Source organism: Uloborus diversus, chromosome 3 (genome assembly GCF_026930045.1).
Source record: "Uloborus diversus isolate 005 chromosome 3, Udiv.v.3.1, whole genome shotgun sequence".
NCBI lineage: Eukaryota > Metazoa > Arthropoda > Arachnida > Araneae > Uloboridae > Uloborus > Uloborus diversus.
This window is the reverse complement of record NC_072733.1, coordinates 27,186,707-27,206,965: the sequence shown is the minus strand read 5'-3', so window position 1 is coordinate 27,206,965 and position 20,259 is coordinate 27,186,707. Positions and strand designations below refer to the sequence as shown.

At 31.9% G+C, this 20,259-nt stretch overlaps 1 protein-coding gene across 1 annotated transcript in view; it reads left to right on the top strand.

Moving 5' to 3' along the window:
* The window catches only part of LOC129218296 (EH domain-binding protein 1-like), a 200,683-nt gene that overhangs the window by 36,928 nt on the left and 143,496 nt on the right, over window positions 1–20,259 (top strand). Inside the window, exons 3-9 of the mRNA XM_054852529.1 lie at window positions 1,707–1,867; window positions 3,873–3,930; window positions 6,767–6,916; window positions 7,031–7,212; window positions 11,461–11,663; window positions 12,775–12,940; window positions 15,120–15,348. Of these exons, the coding sequence (XP_054708504.1) occupies window positions 1,764–1,867; window positions 3,873–3,930; window positions 6,767–6,916; window positions 7,031–7,212; window positions 11,461–11,663; window positions 12,775–12,940; window positions 15,120–15,348 (1,092 nt within the window). The 5' untranslated portion in view covers window positions 1,707–1,763. The remainder of the gene's footprint in view (window positions 1–1,706; window positions 1,868–3,872; window positions 3,931–6,766; window positions 6,917–7,030; window positions 7,213–11,460; window positions 11,664–12,774; window positions 12,941–15,119; window positions 15,349–20,259) is intronic.

The window sequence follows — 20,259 nt, the reverse complement described above, 5'->3', positions numbered from 1 at the left end:
AACAATACCCTATCTTTTGGGACTGATGCTGTACCTATGAAATTACGCTTTAAAAAAAAGTCTAATTCCAAGGAGGAAGGCCCCTTCCTGTAATGTGAACAAAGATGTTCTGTAATTTGCATTTTAAGAACTTCAATAACTAAAAATTTTCGGAGAGCACTCAGCTCCATCTCTGCCGCAAAGGTCATCAAAGGCAGCCTAAAATTGCATTTTTAAGACTCCTAATTTCGAATGATTTTTTTGATAGGGCTCCAAACCCCACCCCTTCTGCTAATGTTATGAAATATAGCCTATAGTAGGATTTTAATTTTAAAAAACTCAAGGGAAAGCCTCCGAACCTTGTCTTTCTTTAACTTTGCTAAAAAAGGGTCTAAAGTTGCGTTTTCAGAACTTCTTTTCAAAAAATTTTGGGGAAATGCTACGAATCCCATTCTTTTGCCCAACGTCATCACAGATAGCCTTTTGGGACTGAGATTTCCAGTTTTTTTTGGGGGGACCTCCCCTCTCCCTAACATCACCAAAGATTGTCTGGAATTGTATTTTAGAACATTTCAAAAATTCCAAAGGAGAGTTATCAATCCCATTCCTTCCCCTCAGATCATCACAGATGGAATAGAATTGCATTTTCAAGAACATCACTTCCAAAATTTTCCAGGGGGGAGCTCCCTTTCCTTAATACCATCAAACATGGTATTTAAACTGCAGTTTTGAAACTTCAATTGAAAAGAAATTCTGTGACAAGTTCCTTGAGTTCCTACGTTTCTTCTACAGCTACTAAATATATTTTTCAACCACATTTAAGACTTTAATTTCGAAAAATTTACCAGGAAAGGTATCTGAATCTCCCCCTCCCAACATCACCAAAGATCATCTGTGTGTTTTTCGAGCTACACTTTTAATAGTTTTCTGAGAAAGAGCCCCTTTTTCTGTGTGATATTACTTTGCCTCCAAAATCATGTAGTTAATTGAAGGGCTTGCTGTAACAAGGAGGTAGCTCCAAATTTAAAAAGGTTTGCATTAATGATTAAAACATCAAATCACATTCAGAACTTTTTAAAGTTTTTATGACTTAGTTGTATTGAAAAGCGTACAAGAGGCGTTATTAAAATAAAGAAAGAAAATGATTGGTGTATCTTGCAAACCTTTTGTAAACATTGAAATTTGTGCAACCCCCCCCCCCCCCCCCCCCCTTTTTGCTACAAACTCTTCAATTCTTTCATCGCACATATATATATGACGCAATTCTTGGGAATTGTGTGCTCATATTCTAGTAATGACCCCACCTTAATTCATTAAAACAAATGAAATAGTTAAAAAACCAGAAAATTTGTATACCAATTTTTAGATTATTTACCTTGAAAACACTATGTTACATGTTGCTGGTTTGAAAAAATATGCACCAGAAAATTTTTAAAAGTGACATTTTCAAGGTACAAAAAAGCTGATTTTTGGAGGGGGGGGAGTCCCCATATTATGACATACCCCCTTTAATCCCCGAATACATCTAGTACCACCAATAATTTTTGCAAATCAGCGCCCCTGATGGCAACTGTTCTGATACTAAATGCACCTCATTTTAGCATATCGTGAAGCCATTTAAAAACTATATGTTTTTTGTTTACTAATTGAGTATTGCAGTTTGTGTATGTTCAACTCTCAAACAATATTTTATTGATGTTGTTTCTAAATTCAAGTTTTGATTTTAGGTATCTTGGCCATAATCTTTCTTAGTATTTATCAAGGGATTCTGGATCGAATTCAACATGAGCTCTGTATGGAAAAGACTTCAAAGAGTGAATAAGAGAGCTGCAAAATTTCTTTTTATATCTTCATATCAAGAACTTTTTATTGAATGCTCATCTAAATGGTACTCATGCCTTTTACAAGATCCTAGTTTTATGAATTGAATGTTTATCACTTCTCATGTCATGAGGAAACAATATTCCCAACAAAAACAAAATTACCTACGCAAAATCTTGACAACCATCCCCAATTTCTGAATTATCCCAAAGCAAATCAAAGAGCGAAAATTGAAAGTTATTTTAAAACAGTTGCTTGAATTAATTACAAATATTTTATTTGTTAACAAACATAAAATGGCAAGAGTTAAAAATTATTATTGAGAAATTATTTCTCATCATTTTCTTATTATTGCATTAATAAAAAGCTATTTATTCGCACCAAAAAAAAAAAACAGCCCCCCCCCCCCCCGAACCAATGAACCAATGCTTGCTTACGTATAGGTTCATATTTTTTCCAAATTTCATCCAGAACTTAGCATTACTTCTTGAGATATAACACTCACATTGAAAAAGAAAGAACATTTGATTGCACCACCCTCTTTTCAGCTGTTGAGACCAAAATAGAATCGGCTCTTTTACCCTCTAAGAGCTACTTGTTGATAAATTTTTGTTTGATTCTGCTCATTATTTCTTGAGATATATCAGTCACAAGTGACGACAAACACGTTCGATAGCTGAGCCCCCATTTGAGCTATTGACACCAAAATTGAATCAGCACCTGTGCCTGTTAGGGGCAACATGTGGACCAAATTTTGTTTTATTCCGATAATTACTTCCTAGAGAATAGGAGACAGGCATATAACTCGAGAAAGGTTCTATTGCTCCACCCCCGTGGAGGAATTTGGGCCAAAACTAATGGGCACAAGTTCACATAGGAGCCCATATGTGTACCAATTTTTGCTCGATTTCATGTGGTAGTTTTTGCTGTAGAGTGGCCACAAAAAAAAAAAAAATGTTCACACTCAGACAGAGACATTTTCCGAAAGTGATGGAAATAGACTCAGCACACCTCAAAACGTTCAAATCCGTCAAAGTTCGAAAATTTGAACAAAACCAATACTTTCTTCTATATATTAGTTCTTCTATATACTATTTCTTCTACAAAAAAAAAAAAAAAACAGTAATCTCGTTTGCATCATGACGTATTCATTAAAAAAAATTAATGTATTACAACTTTTAAAAACATGTAACTATTTAACTATTGAATTTGCTTTGATTTTAAAGTTTAAAATTCACCAACTTTTGCAACTCATAAAATGTACTATCATTCTGCATTTGTCTTTAGGATGATTTAGATACCATCTTTAATATTTCTGGCAGCATAATATATCTCTTAAAGCAGTAGCATAGATGGCATAGTTTAGAATATCAGTTTGTTTCGTTGTTGTCTTCATCTCTTTTCTTTTAATTAGCTCCAAAGCAATATCAACGTCTCTTAGTGTAATTGATGTTAAATTTTTATCTGTACATCAGAAACCTTGAAAAGTATGAGAATCTGCAATCATGTTTATTTTTACTTCATTTATATTGAAATCAGTGTACTGCCATATTCCCTTTTTTATTGTAGAATTTCTTATTACTAGAACTGTGGAGCAAATCAATTTGACCCAAAGCAATATTTAATTTATCACCATGCAAAAAGTATCAGTTGAAAGACGTTATTGTTATGACTTTTGATAAAGTAAGATGGACAACAATTTATTCATTCATAACTGCTATATCAAAGCAGGTTCAGATAGAAATTGCAACAAAAGCAAGTATATTCAAAACGTTCCAACGTGTTGTCGGAATTTTCCTAAATGTTCATTGTTTGATTTTTTGATGCTAGCAATTGTAGCCATCCCTTTGAGAGCATAAGTAAATAAATTAAAACTTTATCTTTTTTCCTATATTCTAAAAAAGTCAAAGAATCACTCTAAACCATCAAAACTTTTTACTTCAATTTTAAAGGCAGCATGAAAACGTTCAAAATAAAAATTGTCAGACGTGTAATATCTCCCCAACTAATTAGATGTTGAGTTTTAGAATAAGATTTGATCTTTTTGTAAAACATGCTTGATTTTTTTTTAGGCAACCAAACAAACTATGCGTCGTTTGGACTAGGCGGAACCGAAGAGTGTGTTCTGAGGTATGTTTTACTACCACTATGTTAAATTCTAACATATTATAGTAGTATTAAAGAGACTAAATTTCTTTTGATGAATAATTGAATTAATTAGTTAAATTTATTTGACATTTTTACTCACTTTTTTTAATGATAATTTCAGACTAACTTCTTAATTATCGCAAAACTTGCATAGCAGTTGCTTAACTAATTTATGCATATTTTCTAAATGAGGTTAATGATTTGTTCAGTATTTCTTTCAGTTTTGCTCAAATTATACTTTAGAGTTTTTATGTTATGGAACTATCATTGTTTTAATTATTTTACTGTGTTATATCTCTAAAAATTTAGCAAAACTTTGAAAATATGTTGAAGTGCTTTAAAAAATATAAATATTCAAAAATTTAGTTAGCAAGTTATTAAAAAAAATATTTCACTTAGAAAACATTTTAAAAATTTTCTTTTCCTCTGATCACAAGGTCTTTATTTCTCCCTGGGCACTAGCAGGGTTGCCACTCGCCTGGAAAACAAACAAAACCTGGAATTCTTTAGGAAATTTATGGATCATCAAACTTTCTTTAAAAGTCAGGGAATTTCTTTTCATTCCTTTCATATGAGGAATGCAGTTGCTGCACCAGTTGTGCTGTAAAGCAATTTTCTTCAAATTTATTTACAAAATTTTGATTTGTTGTAGTGATAGGAGAATTAACTAGTTATAGGAGTGTCATGAAAATTTGAAGAATGCTGCATGTATGTATTTCAATTGAATTTTATGCATTTTAACTTATCTAGGTAAAATCCTATTATATTGGAAGCATATCAACATTTGACACATTTAGAAAATTGCTCGCTGTGTTTCATATTTCAATCTCTTTGCATTCAGCAAATATTTAATTTATTTTGTTGATTTGAAGTTATTTCTACATATTCTAGGCCAGAATACATTTTTTATATGATATTTTTTTATTTATTGATTGAGTTTAGTTATTAAATTGGGAACAGAAACACACAACACTGCAACAACAATCAGATTCCAGAAAAAATCTGCAGACTATTTCTTAACTGAGAAAATTAAAAAATAAAGTGTTTTTAAGGATGAAGGAACTATTTCAGCAAAAACAGATTTGTACAGTATTTTTCAAAGTAGTAATCAGTCATTGCATATTTTTCAGTTAAAATAAAGTCAACAGATAATACAGCATGGCATATAATTGCCTTTTATTATTTTGCCTTTTACAACATGACAATTAGCACAATAAATGTATCACATTTATAGTAAAAAATATATTCATATCTTTACTCAATGTGCTCTGAATTGTGTTCTAAGGATAAAAATGTTATATAAAGTGTCATACACCAAAAGCAGATGCCAAAATATTTTTGAAAAACTAGGACAAAACACCAATTAATATCATTCATGAGAGGTGACATCAAAGAACTATAAAAATAAGCTAGAATGATTTTGAGCATTTAAAGCAAGGAAAAAATCTCTTTGAGCAAAGAAAAAACCTCTTTTTGAAAATTTTGGAAACAACAAGTATCTAAAATGGCACTGTTCATTGTTTTATTTTGTCTCACAGGCTATGGTAGACTCAAAAGCCATCATTACATTCTGATAATAAAATGTTATTAAATTAATTTTATTTCAGCTTTCAGTGTGAAGGTAATCTCAGCTTTAATGAGAGGTCTATTACCTCTATTTTGCTTATGATTAATTCAGACTGTTAAATAAGTGAAACTACAGTATCTTGAAGCCATTTACCAGCTGTTTGGGATATGCTTGTACATTATCCCTTATTCAACATTTTACTTGTGATTTTAAGTTTAGAATTTTATTTTTTATATATTATTTAGCACTTTTTTTATGAGCTTTATGGCAGATATGTTGCTTTACTTCATAGACTATTTTTAAGTCTTTTAATCTGTGTTGCAGACTGTTAAAAAATTCTCTACTGGGATTATTAATAAGTTAAGTGGTAGTGACATTTTTCTTTTCCTAAAGAACTAAGATTAATAAAATTAGCCGTTAACTGTGTTGTAAAAGAAAACAATGTTGTAATTTTGTCAAAAAAAAAAAAAAAAAAAAAAAAAAAGGAAAAGGTTGTTTTGAAAATTGCCCTTGTAATTTGCTGTAAAACAATTACATTTACTTATAAGCTCAAAATTTATAGCATAATGAATGTAAGTACATTTTTGATTTATTTCTGCTGAGCAAAATAAATTAGTAACCATTATTTGTAAAGTTCCAAAAACATTTTTAATAAAATAGATTTTTTTTTCGAAATTGAAAAGCGTATATTATATATTAATATTACTAAAAGTAGGTTGACGTCAATGACGAGTTTTTTGTAAAGCCACTTTTTCTTGATTATTTGTGGAAACCTTGTCTGGTAATCCAAGTCCTTTAAAGTTTTTCTATAATCTTCTTGTAGCATCGTCTTTAGTAGTGATTAAGGGTAGTAAAATTCATGATGAGAAAAGATATTTCTGGCCAAATATTGGTCAGAAACATTTTATTCTGCAAAATTAAGTACTAGAGATTTTCTTTTCAAAATTTCAACCCAAGTATACTTTTGTATTTTTAGGTGTTTAAACTTCTTTTCAAAACTGTCATAAACGATCGAAATGAGATACTAGAGATTTTCTTTTTGAATTTGTAACCCAAATATGCTTATACTTTTGCATTCTAAGATATTTAAACTTCTCATCAAAACTGCCATAAGTGATCAATTAGAGGAGTATTTTAATGTTCTGACACATGCTGAAAATTCAAATAATAGGTGAAAATAAAAATTGTTTTATGTGTTTTTGTACAGTACTTGTGGAAAAAAATGAGATTTATATTTTCATCCCTTTATAGCCCATTGCATGGACTCCTATTATTTCAAAAGAAGTAAGAGCTTCCATTATTTGGCCTGTTCCTGAAAATAAAGAAATTACCGTTACTTTATTTAGAGATCAAAAGAATAATGAGTTTGAAGATAAGTGCTGGAAATTCTATATTGAAGATGTGAGTTTTTTTTTTTGTATTTCTTTTGTATTTTTTAACAAAAGATATTTCAAATGCGACAAATTTTTTCTGGTTGTATGAATTTTTTTCTTCCATTTTATATTTTTGTCTTAGATATCGGATTCTGGGAAGTGTCGTCAGATAGCTTGTTTTGAGATCAACATGAAGGAATATGCAAGCATTACACCTCAACATCATGAATTAAAGCTTCAGTTAAAACCTTTATCTAAAAAAGTTGTTGATATTCAATTAAAACTCACGCTATCATGTAAGCTGCTTAGAGAAGGAAAAGCAACGTAAGTGTTTAGCTAATGAAAATTATTTGCCTAACAATTCAAGCTAACTTTTGTTTGAAAAGGTTCTTTAATGTTCATGTTTATTGTTCCAAGGAATATTTCTTGTGTGTGTGCTTTTCTAATTTTTTTTAGTAGTAAATAAAAATTTAAAAGTGTGAAAATATGTTTGTGTGAGGGATGATATAGAAATAAGGTTCCCACAGAGCTCTAGTCGCACGAGAAGCTGCAAGGCAAAATACAGAAACACCCTTGAGTGGGTCTGTTCCGTTCATCACTTCCCCGGCCACACTTCACTGCACAGTTCAGTTTTGGCTCATCAGCCATTTGAGATGGAAGTTCTCATTGTTGATTCTGCCCTGGGTGGGATGTATTTGGTAATTCGCTATTTGCATGACAAAGGGGGTTCCACACATGGATATTCCCTGTTAAATGACAGGTGCGTGTAGAAAGTGTATGTTCATTCAACTCCTCCGAAACAGCAGTCCATAACTCAAGCCTAGTGATGATCACTTCTTCCCCCAAGTTTGAGGAACGCTTGGAAGGACAACATTTCCAGAGCGACGACTAAGTCAAAGAAGAAGTGAAACGCTTCCTGAACAGTCTGGCTGAAGAGTTCACTACATGAAGGATACAGAAATTGGAGCACCAGCAACGAAAATGCTTAGAAAAAGATGAGGATTAGGTATAAAAGTAAAGCAGTGTTTTTTTTCCAACGAGGGGAATTTTAATGAGAATAAATAATATTACCCATTTGTAATATTGATGAAACCCTTATTTCTGGATTAACCTTCGTATATGTGTGTATATACTGCTGTGGGTTGGTAAACAACAGTATCTACAAAAATAAGTTTTTAAGATACTTGAAGTAACGTGTTTTTGATTTCCCACAAACATCAATAAAGTATTGAAATTTGAATTTAGGCAATTTTATAGATGTTTATATCGAATCGCCGATTGCCTACACAACGTAGCGAGAAAAGCAGTTACTGCCAATTACCACTGATTTTTAAATAAAACTTTTTTCTTAGTGACACCCAATAAAAGATGTTTGTAGCATGAAACTAAAATAATATAGATTTCAAGAATGCAAAAAAAAAAAAAAAAAGAAAGAAAAAGAAAATGGAAAAATGTACATGTGCTGCATTTACCTGCCTACAGCAGTATATCTCTAGGCATTTTTTCAAGCCCTGCCTTGGCTTTCCAGAGGTAAATGCACCCCTGTTGCCACCTCCCTTTCACAAATGTGTCTTAGCTCCAATTCACTGAAATAATAAATTTTACAGTTGGAAGCCACAATATCATTTCAATGTATTGCTCCCATACTTTTCATTATTTATATGATAGATAGTAATAGTAAATGATTTTTTCACTCAATAATAGATGCAATTGCTCAACTTGAAATTTGAATCCGCATAATATGAGAAATGCCTCATTTTATGTTGAGTAAAGATGCAGTGGTAAAACTCGATTATGATATTACAGAAAACGCATTTACCTCATATTTATTTATGTTTTTATCTTTTCCCACCTTATGCTGTTTCTGCTTCTTTTACTGATCAAGGCAAAGTGATTTCCATAGTCACTCTACTATGTTGTGTTGTATTTATTACAATTTATGTGAATTAACTATATTTTTTGTGTGAAATTTAGCTCTATGTAAGCACATATGGGTCATTCTTCAAAAAGTAAATTTTTTGTCATATTTTTTACATTAAAAATTTTAAAAAACAATTACATTTAGCAATGTTTTTTAATTTCATCAAAAATATATGTCTAAACCTGGCAACAATTTTTTAATAATTAATTTTTATTTTAATATATCCTTGGTGAAGGACATGTGATTTCTGATCTCCGTGGCATGTCACACACCTGGTGTGACTGTGTATGTTGCTTAATAACTTCTTTAATTAAAAAGAAAATTTATTTATTTATTATTTCCTACGTCACACAATACATTCTCACCTCCATTACCCAAACACAAAATGCCATTTCTCATTAACAGATGGCAGTAATGACATCACATTTTATTTTCCATGATACAAGGAAGTCCCTTTGTTTATTTTAGCTATAAAGAAGATGTGAGACTTTTGTTGAAAACCAAGAAGATAGATTTTTTTTTTAATAACCAAGTGTGGTTATTGGGAACCTCCGTGAACTTGAATTTCAGGGATGTAAATTAATGTAAAAATCAAAGTGCATATGTTTTAATATTGTATGCTTAAAGTGTGCAGATTGTAGCAACGAAAAAAAAACAAAAACAAATTATCCTGAAAAAGTAACCTTTAGGCCCAACTTAATGGAAAATTCCTCACCTCCGTGACAGATCTTATCAATATCATTATTTCTGAGGTGAGAATAAAGGATGGGGGAGGGGGAGATACAACAATTTTAAACAGTCATCCAGAATTATATATTACCAGTATATTCTCAAATTTACTAGTTTGGAAATATATTAATACTATACTATTTTTAACACAAATTTGAACTAAAAGGATAACTAAAATTTAAGTCATACTTTAATTAAGAGAGCTTAGTGTTAGATTCACACTAACCATTAAAATAGCTCATTGTTTGGACAATTTACAAAATAACTACTTTGGTATTAAATAGGTGTCTATTTTTAAATACTAAAATTTTTTTTTGAGCAATCACGAATTGCTTATTGTTCTCATTTGACAGTCCTTGACGTTGGGATTATTTTTCAGCTTGGACCAGCAGCACCACCGCCCACCGGCACGGCGGTGGCACGGCTGCTCTGTTCCTGAGCACTGTCCCCTGGAATCCACTTCTGCTGGGTGGTGGCGTCCATGTCCTTCACACGCATGCTCATACACACTCGCCAACGCGTGAGCGCCTTTACACACATACACAGGCCTACGTGCACACACTTAAGCCTGCACACACACACAACTATACACACATAACCACCCAGGAGGAGGGGCATGCTTGGGGGGGGGGAGAGCCATTTCTAGAAACAATAACTCTAATGAGTAGGGTCTTGTCGCAACTCGTGATTGCGAAAAACATAATTTGAATTCAAAGTTTCAGAATTCAAATTAGATTTTTTTTAAATTTTATTTCTGTGACTTTTTTTTTTTTTTTTTGAGCAATCACGATTGCTTATTGCTTTCACTGGACTGTTTTTGGCATGCTATCATCTTATTTTCCCACCGCCACCCTCCGCACCATCACCTCGACTGGCTCCTCACGATGCTGCTCCCTTAGCGAAAGCCGTCTCCAGGTTGCATCCATGTCCTACACACACGCACATACATACACAACTGCACAAGCCACCACATACACACACATACACCTACACACAAACACACACACAAACACATACACTTACACACAAAAACATGCACATACACACAACTACCCACACATTCATGCCTGCACACAGACACAAACACATATGCCTACATACACATACTCCCCCCCACACACATTCATGCACGCAACTACCCACACACTCATGCCAGCACACAGACACAAACACACATGCCTACACACACATACACATACCCCCTACACACAAACACATATACCCCCCCACACACAAACACACACGCCTACATACACACACTCGTGATTGCGAAAAACATAATTTGAATTCAAGATGTCAAAATTCAAATTAATTTCTTCATTTAAAAAATTTTTTTTTTTATAAATTTATGAGTAAAATATTTGGAATTCAGCATTGCCATTATTTATGGTTACTTCTAGCAGGTAACACTTTCATGTAAGAATGAAAAAAAAAAAGAAAACAAAACAAAAGGTTTTGGAATTGAAAAATATTTTTGTTCTAAAGTTACACATTCTGGAGTTCCATATGTTATAAGGCTTACCAGGTTTTTAAGCATTGTTTTGTTTCCAAATTCTTAACTGATTTAATTGGCGCAATGTTTTAAAGCTTTGCAGCTTCAAAAATTGCTTCTTAAAAATTTCACCTACTAATGACTCATGCATATATTTCAAAGAATAATCAGATTCAGTTTGAAGTTTTACATCCTGTACGAAAAACTGATATTTTAAAAAGTTTCATTCATTGCAAATGTTCAACTATTCACTGTGAAGGTATCATTCTTTATTATGTTTTATCCAGCTTGAAGTTTTACATCCCGTATGAAAAACTGATATTTTAAAAATTTACATTCATTGCAAATGTTCAGCTGTTCACTGTGAAGGTATCATTCTTTATTATGTTTAATATTTTTAAATATATAATTTATGCTTTAATTATCTCAGGGATGAAGATATGCAAAGCTTAGCAAGTTTGATGAGTGTAAGTAGTATTACGCCAGATGTAGGAAATCTTGATGATTTTGAAGATGAAAGTGAGATTTTTACTAGTGAGGCAGGTACCAAAGCACAAATATCAGAACTTGCTTCACAACTAGGCCTCTTAGCAAAGTGTATTTCTTTGGATTATGAGTCAAAGGAAACTTTAGGTAGGTGTTAGTTTAGTTAATCATTGTAAAAGCTTATAGAGACTTTTTAAAATGTTTTAATGACTGTGTGTATCCTTTTCCAGTATATTTCAGGTTTTTAATGTATTATATTCATAAATATTCCTTTTTTAACCCTTTATGTCACGAGGTTGCATATCCGCAACAAAGTGAAAAAGGCCTTTTTGTTTACCCAGGGAGAGTTTTAAAAGACCATTTCAGCAATTGTTTCTATTCTGCAACATATCAGCAACCACATAATTGTTCAACTTCTCTCTAGTAGATGGAAATACTGTTCTGATTTCTGGAACTAAAGTTCAGTTTCAGTGAAGTTGTGCATGCATGTTATAGCGCCATTCACCATTTTGTTCAAACTTTATAATGTTTAAAAGATTCATAGTGTTTTCATGAATATCAGAGCACACTCTTGTTGTGGAATGGAAGTCAAAATACTTTTGTTGTACAAAATGTAGAATATTAATATAAAATTCAATTTTATGTTTGTTGCATTGATTTACCATTTGGCAAATTCTTTCTCTGCATGAAATACTGAAAATACATTCATCTAATTAGCAAAATATGACAAATTTGTATGTTGTATCCCTTCCTAGACCTTATAATGTCCAATGCTTGGGTATTATGCAAACATGTGCATGTGAATGTGAAAAATAACTAGAAAGTTGTTATATTTTGCTGATTTATGCTTCAAAATTGCAGAAATACTTTACTAAATGAACACCAAGTTGAAAGATAATAGAAAAAAAAAAGAGGGAAGTTGAACACACACACACATGCATATATATATATATATATATATATATATATATATATATATATATATATATATATATATATATATATATATATATATATATATATATAAGAATGGTTTATTTTATGCTTAAAATATGTTTTAGGAGTGAAATCATTTGTCAGAATAAAATTCTGTTCCTGCAATACCTATAATTATCTTTCTCACAAATATTATTTAAATTAAAGTGACAAAAGTTCAGTACTGAGTGATAAAAAAATGTAAAAATTCTAGCATTGTAATATTTAAATAGTTAGAAACATTGTGTTTAAAAAATAACAATTGTTTTTTATTTGTTTCCAGATTCTGATGAATCCCCTTTGGATACAAATAGTTTAATTAGTGAAGATGTTTCCCTAGTTGTGTCTGATCCCATTCTTCAAGCACTTCCATGCTCAGAAAATGCACCTGTTGCTGATAAGCATGAAAGAAACGAAAGCAAGACCTTAGATATGTATGCAACTTTTGGGTGAACAGTTATGTTATTACATTAAAAAAGATAAATATATTGTTTAGGTATAATGAATGTTTTTTCTTGTACTTGTGCGAAAATGCTGGAACCAAATCTTACTGTATATTTGGCATTCCAAGTAACTTAATTGTTTGAACATTGTGACATTGTCTAGGTATTTACTAGCATGTATTCTTATTTCTTGTTTATTTATAAATACAATACAAATACAAATGTGATGACCAGCAATAGGCTCTTGACCCAGCTAGGCTGGTCTTAGTCGATTTATTAGTCCTCAATGAAGATCAATGGCTTTCTTAAAGCTATCCACCCCCTTGCTTGTTACCACCGCTTCCGGTAAGCTGTTCCAAGTGCCCACAACCCTACTAAAGTAATAGTTTTTCTTTATTTCCAGGTTAGCCTGAGATTTGAATAGCTGAAAACAATGACCCCTTGTCCTGCTTTCGGTGCAAAAATTTAATCCATTAACATCATTCATTTCGCTAAATTTAAACAACTCGATCATGTCCCCTCTGATCCTCCTTTGCTTCAGGCTGTATATATTAAGCCTATTAAATCTGGTATCATAATCTAAATCTGAAAGTTCCCTTACTAGTCTAGTACCCTTCTTTGAACCCTTTCCAATATACAAATATCTTTCCTCAGATAAGGCGACCAATACTGCACAGCATACTCCAAATGGGGTCTTACTAAACTCCTATATAAAGGCAGGAGAACCTTTACATATTTGTTCGAAATACATCTATTGATAAACCCAAGCATTCGGTTGGCTTTGTTACTTGCAATGCTGCACTGTTGACTAAACTTGAAGTCCTGATTTATTAAGATACCCAGATCAATAACATTTTCTGCCTGACTAATGATTGATTTCCATAACCTAAGTGTAGCACTTGACATTTCCCTACATTAACTGCCATACTCCACTTATCCGCCCACTTAGTAATATAATCTAAATCCTCTTGAAGCTGTTTTACCTATTCTTTATTTTCTACAATCCCATAACTTTTACATCATCAGCAAAACAATTCATGCTTCTAGAAATATTCTCATTGATGTCATTCATAAAAATAATAAACAAGAGAGGCCCTAAAATGGAACCCTGAGGAGCCCTGCTTAAAACATTTTTCCATTTAGAAGGGTTTCCCCTCAAAAATACTCTTTGTTTCCTTCCAGTCAGACAATTTCTGACCCAAAGAAAAGTTTTTCCTCCTATTCCTATATCATCTAAGTTGCTGAGAAGAGCAACATTCAGTACGTTATTAAAAGCATTTTGAAAATCAATGTAAACAACATCCGCACACTTTTTGTTATCTAAAGCCAAGACAACCTTGTTGCAGAAATACAATAAATTAGTAGCACACTATTTACCTTTCCTGAACCCATAGTGCAAACTAGTCAAGAGACTGTTAGTCTCTAAGAAATTTATAATAGTAATTTTGATCCAAGTTTTAAAAATTTTACAAACCACTGAAGTCAGACTTACAGGTCTTCTATAATTCCCAGCATTACCTTTAGACCCTTTCTTGAAGAGCGGCAGTATGTTAGCCAGTTTCCAGTCCTCTGGCACTGTCCCTGAGCTATAAGAAGCATTCAAAATATTTAAAATAACATCCACTAATTCCTCTGCACATTCCACTAAAATGTTTGGATAAATATTATCTGGTCCCGGAGCTGTAGTTGCTTAATTTTTTTTCAAGTGAAATAGAACCTCCTTCCTGGAAAACACAAAATCCTCAAACTGCATAATAGCTTGTGTCTTGCTAGTGTCGACTGTTGAAATACAGTTCTCGTTAAACATTGGAAAAAAAAGTTGTTAAGAACGATTGCAATATCCCAATTAAATTTCCATACTCATCAACCAATGGCCCAATTTTACTATTTCGAGCTTTCCCAGAGTTAGCATAAGCAAAAAATCTTTTAGGATTCCCATCAATGTTATCTGTTATCCTTTGCTCCAATTCCCTTTTCCGAATACATACCAAATACTTAAAATTTCATCTTGCCTTACAATACTGGAGCCTATCTGCACTCTGACCAGTTTCCTTAAACTGACGAAAAGCCGCTTGCTTATGATTTAGAGCTTCTTTAATCTCCCTGGAGAACCGCATGGGCCCTCCAGCCTTTCCAGGCTTTATTTGGATCTATGTGATTAAAATGAAATCTTTTTTATTTCTAGATCTTTTTCATCATCTGACAATGTGAAAAGTGATTATTCAGTTGGAGTTTCTGATCTTTTGACTTGGGCAAAGCAAGTAACAAATGGCTATAAAGGTGTTAACATCACCAATATGACTACTTCTTGGCGAAATGGTCTAGCATTTTGTGCAATAATTCATCACTTTCAACCAGATCTGATTGATTTTGACTCATTATCCCCTCATAACATTAAGGAAAATTGTAAAAAGGTAGTAAAGTTTTGTAATTAAGTTATTAAAAGTTTACTGAAAAATTAAATGTTAGAACTACTACAAGCTTCATTGGCAATATTTTTATTTGTTTCAACAGTGTTCAAAGCAACTGATATAAGAATTTTTTGCTTAATTTTAAGCTGATGGAAAACTTTAAAAAAAAGTTTTTTTGTAAGATGTAATAAAAAGTTATAACTTTTTTTTAATGTAGCATAAAAATATGAAAAGGTATTCCATGAAAATGCTCATTAATTTTTCCTCGTATTTTTCAAGTTATAGTTACTTGATTGTTTCAAAATCTATGCTTAAAGTTTCTGTGAATGTGTTATTTCCTATGATATTGATAATTGTTTATTGCTTTACTTAACCCTTAACAGGGAAGGTGCGGTCTCACAGACCGCTAAAAAGTTCATCCGATCACTCCTATTTCATTTTCAGTTCAATTAAATGGTTTTCCTTATACCTTTATGGGTACAGATGTGATATAACCCCCCCCCCCCCCCCCCATTGGCAACATCCAATTTTTTGCACAAAATTGAAATAGTTGTCTCGCCAAGGAGGCAATACTTTTTAAAGCATGGCATCCCTGGCGAAACTAACCTATGTTTGTTAACCCGAAGGCAATCTTAGCTTGTGTTTGACAAACTCAACCAGTAGCTACCGGTCAACCGATCATGTGACAACTAATGATCACGTGCTTCAATCAACCAATCAACAGCTTAAAGTGGTAAAGGGTGCAATAACCAATAGATGATAAAATGCTGCGGATAGTAACCGGTTACTCACCGATCGACCGGTGAGGTTTGTAGAATGCAACCTTAGATCTGTTCAAACTTGTACATTTGTTACCCGTTTCATGCAGAAGAGATTCTTGTTTTTTTGTGCAATATACCTTACAATAAAGCTTATTTTGTGTTAGTTTAAATTCAGTAGGAGTTGTTTTGATGAATAAATATTAGAAAATACCAGTTTCTTCAAACTTGAACGTTAATTGAAAGTAAACTCCAACTTGGTGTGTATCTGTTAGGTGCCATTGTCATTGTTGTTTTGTTTCAGACTGAGTATGAGGATTTATACCATAAAAAGATAAGTTCTTTTTTCTAGAATTCAAAAAACAAATTCTCACTTCCAAAATTCTTTGTTTGTTCAAAATCTTGAGGATTTCTTGTAGTTTTTAACTTTATTTTTACTCTATGTAAATTAATTTTACAAAAATAGTATGGTTATTTTATTCTAAAAGTTAATTCTTATTGATGCCACGGATTATTTAGACATATTCTAAAAAACGTGCCTCCTTTTGGTACTGAATTTCTGAAAATAAATTGACTCTAGTATTTTATAAAAATATGTAGGTGTTATTTTATGTAAAATATAATAGGTATTTTGAAAGCATGTCTGGATAGCAAATTAATGTATGGTATTTTTATATTGTTTATGTTTGGGTAGTTCTGTTGATATATTTCTACTTTTCATACATCGAAATTTGAGTAACTAAGCGTTTTTTTGGCTGAAATAGTTATTGATTTTGAGGATGTTTTCCGCTTTAATCCCTTCCCTCTTGCTCCCGTGAATATGCCGGGCTGGGGTTTCGATCTTCATTTCTTATGCCCGTGATATTGCCGTGCTGGGGTGTGCAATATTAACGCGGCGAAAATTAAAATCAATTCATTTCGAAGACCCGGAATACATTTTATTTCTTTTTTATACACTAGATGGCAGCAACAGTCAATTTTAAACGTAATTGCAGATTTTAAACGTATTTATGCAGGAAGGAGTTTTGTTACTAACTTACCAGAGTGTGACGTTGGCCTCTGTATCTCAAGCTTTGAAATTTACCACGCAAGAAAAATTTACTTATATTACACAAAATATTAATAAAATTCGTTTTTTATGTTTAAAAGACGCATTCCTTAAATTTTCGCTGTTTGCTTGGGCTTGCTTGTTGACTTTTCATAAAATTTTAAGTTTTTTAAAAATTTCAATCTAAAAAATATTTAAAATGAAAAATTGAATGCACATGTTTTTCATACACTTATTTTTATATAATTTTCTTAAATAAAAAAAATAGACACTTTTATGACCGTTTTCTCGAAAATTATCTGATCGATAAGGGTTAAACATCGCAATTTGAATCCCTTTGCTCTTTTTTAGTAGAGTATCAGAAGTTTTTGTTCAATGAAATGCATGTTGGAAAATAGCTTTTGTTTATATAGGTACATATTTCATTGGTGAGCTGTTATAGTAATTGGTTAATTTAAGCATTTTAAATACTTTCTAGTAATTTTTCTTTGTGCACAAAAACTTTCTAGTTTCTGGTATTTTTGAAGCATATATTCGCGATGTTTTTTGTTGTAGTTTTATGTTGATTTTATATATATTGTATTCTGAAGTGCTTTCATCATGTTTTTTTATCTGAATTTTTTCTGTTGGCGCTAAAGCCATCGCTAAGAACGATGTATGACAAATGTCGCCATACATCGTTTTCGTGTCGACGCTTTCTTGGCGCTGACAGGAAAAAGTCGCCAAGGGTGGGGTACATGACATTAGTTCCCCTTTATGTTTTGTGACCTTGAACACCTCCTTTGCTTATCAGCATCTTTAGGCAAGTTTATCTGGTTTAAATTTCATTACATTCTTTAGAAGCGGTCTATGAGACCGAACCTCTCCTTCAGTGTTGCTATTTTCAGCATTAGTAGGCGTGGGTCTTAACTTTAGAACCACTGATATAGGTTCATTTATCTTATCTGCGTTATGCAGAAGAGATGCAAAATATTCTAGATCAGGTTTAGATTTGTTTGAAGTGTTCGCAAACACAACGGTGTTCTAGGGAAAATGAAGGCTGAATTATTCCTCGAAATACGATGCAAAATACTAATTGTTAAAGGGCTGTCAAAATTTTCCCTTAACATGATATAATCCCTTTTCTGGTACTAAAATGTTCTGTATATATTAAAGAACTAAAATGAAATCATTAATAAATAATAGATTCAATTTTATACCAAGTAGTTAGTTATTTACTGCAAAAATCTTAAGACTCTAGCACACTTTCCTCGGAAAAAGTATATTTGGATTCAAAATTCAAAAATATTTTTTCCTCGTGCTAAAAAAATTTCAAAGAACATCTAAGGGAAATTACAAGGATGTATCTTAATTATACAATTTTTTTAAAAAATGTAAATAGAGTGGTCTCTGAGGCCTCACGTCCCCTGTTGAGTCCTATTTTTTCACCGCCCCTGTTAGGGGTTAAAACAAAAGCTAACATACAGATACATTTTCCCTTCATTAATACATTTAATGAATCATTGGACTAAGAACTGTAATTTCTAAATAAGTGGTTTTATATGCAGAACCGAGATGACTATGTCGTCCCTAGTCAGTTATGAACCCCCCCCCCCCCCCAAAAAAAAAGAAGCAAAATTTCATGAACTCAAGAAATAAAAAATACTATTCCCGAAATTTAAGCAGTCAAGCTTATGAAGAAATGATGACCTTTTGCATTTAGGGGCAGCCCAATGAGAGATCAATGTAACCTCCCAAAAATTCCTTATTCCACAAATTTTGCTGACGATTAGGAAAATTTTAAAGTTGCAACATAGAGATTATTTTTGCTTTTTTCAAATTTTCAAACTGTTTTTCAAATACCCCTAATGTTCCTTCTCTTTAAATGTTATGTATGATATGCACGCATGGTCATATTTTATCATTGGGTACAATAGGAACTTCATTCGGCCAACTGAGAATTTTTCTGCTCCCAAAAATTTTAGTTCAGGGCTTCTTTGTTTAATATTGTATTTTCATGGCTCAAGTACTGTTCTATGGTAAGTTATTAAACATTTCACATAAAACCAATTTAAATAATAAGTTGTCTATTTATATATATCAAGTAATAGATCATTATTATTTTCTCATGTCCGTATAGTTTCATAAAACTTGTTCTCTTACTTCTTTAAAGTTTTAAAACATTTCCTTAGAATGAAAACACAGATGAATTATTGTAAAATGATATAAGCTTGAGTTAGACCTCTAAGGGAAATTACAATGATAGAAAACTGGTAACAAAGATTTGTCTTGAATGCTAAGTCTGATTCACTTAAGATAACACTTTAACTTTCAGAATAAATTAACTTCAAGGTATTTCATTATTTGTCATCTTTTGCCCAAAAAGCATTTTGATTTAAAAAGAAAAATCACTTTCCAAATAATTTCTGTTTTTATTTTTGAAAATGAGGTATTAATGCTATTTTAATCAAAACCATGTAGTGAAATCAAATCTCCAACTTAGTTATTAAATATCTTTCTCACTGAATCTTTGCTGAGCACTGAACTTTAATTTTTTTTTTGTCTTAACCATCTTATCAGATGTCATCTTTATTTGTAATAGCATGTTTATCCTATTTATTTGTTTTCATCTACGAAATCAACAATTTGAATGATTTCCTCCGTTATTACGTTCACCCATTTGAGTATCTTACCACTCTTCACTGTTGGATGATATTTCACTTGTAAATTGTGACTGGATTACATTCCAAAGTTTCCGCTTTTGAAAACTGCTCATTTTAAAAATATGTATTTTGTTTTATACTCTTTTTGAATGCTCTTTTTTGTTCTTCGGTTTTTAATTAAGCATGTTTCTTTTATTTAAAATCATATATTAATAGAAAACAGGTTTTAAATATTAATAATATAAACAAGAAAATAAACGTCAATCACTCAGATACCACATTTGAATAAGCTTTAGTATGGCTTTTAAAATCTTAGTTAAATGCATATAGTGTTATGTCTTCGGTGAACTCAATGACACTTGCTTTTCTACAATCGACGGCCACTTTTCGTCTTCACACTAATTGTTTTAGATTAATCTATTTCCATACTTAAAAAATATTTCATTTTCATAAGATGTGTGAAAGT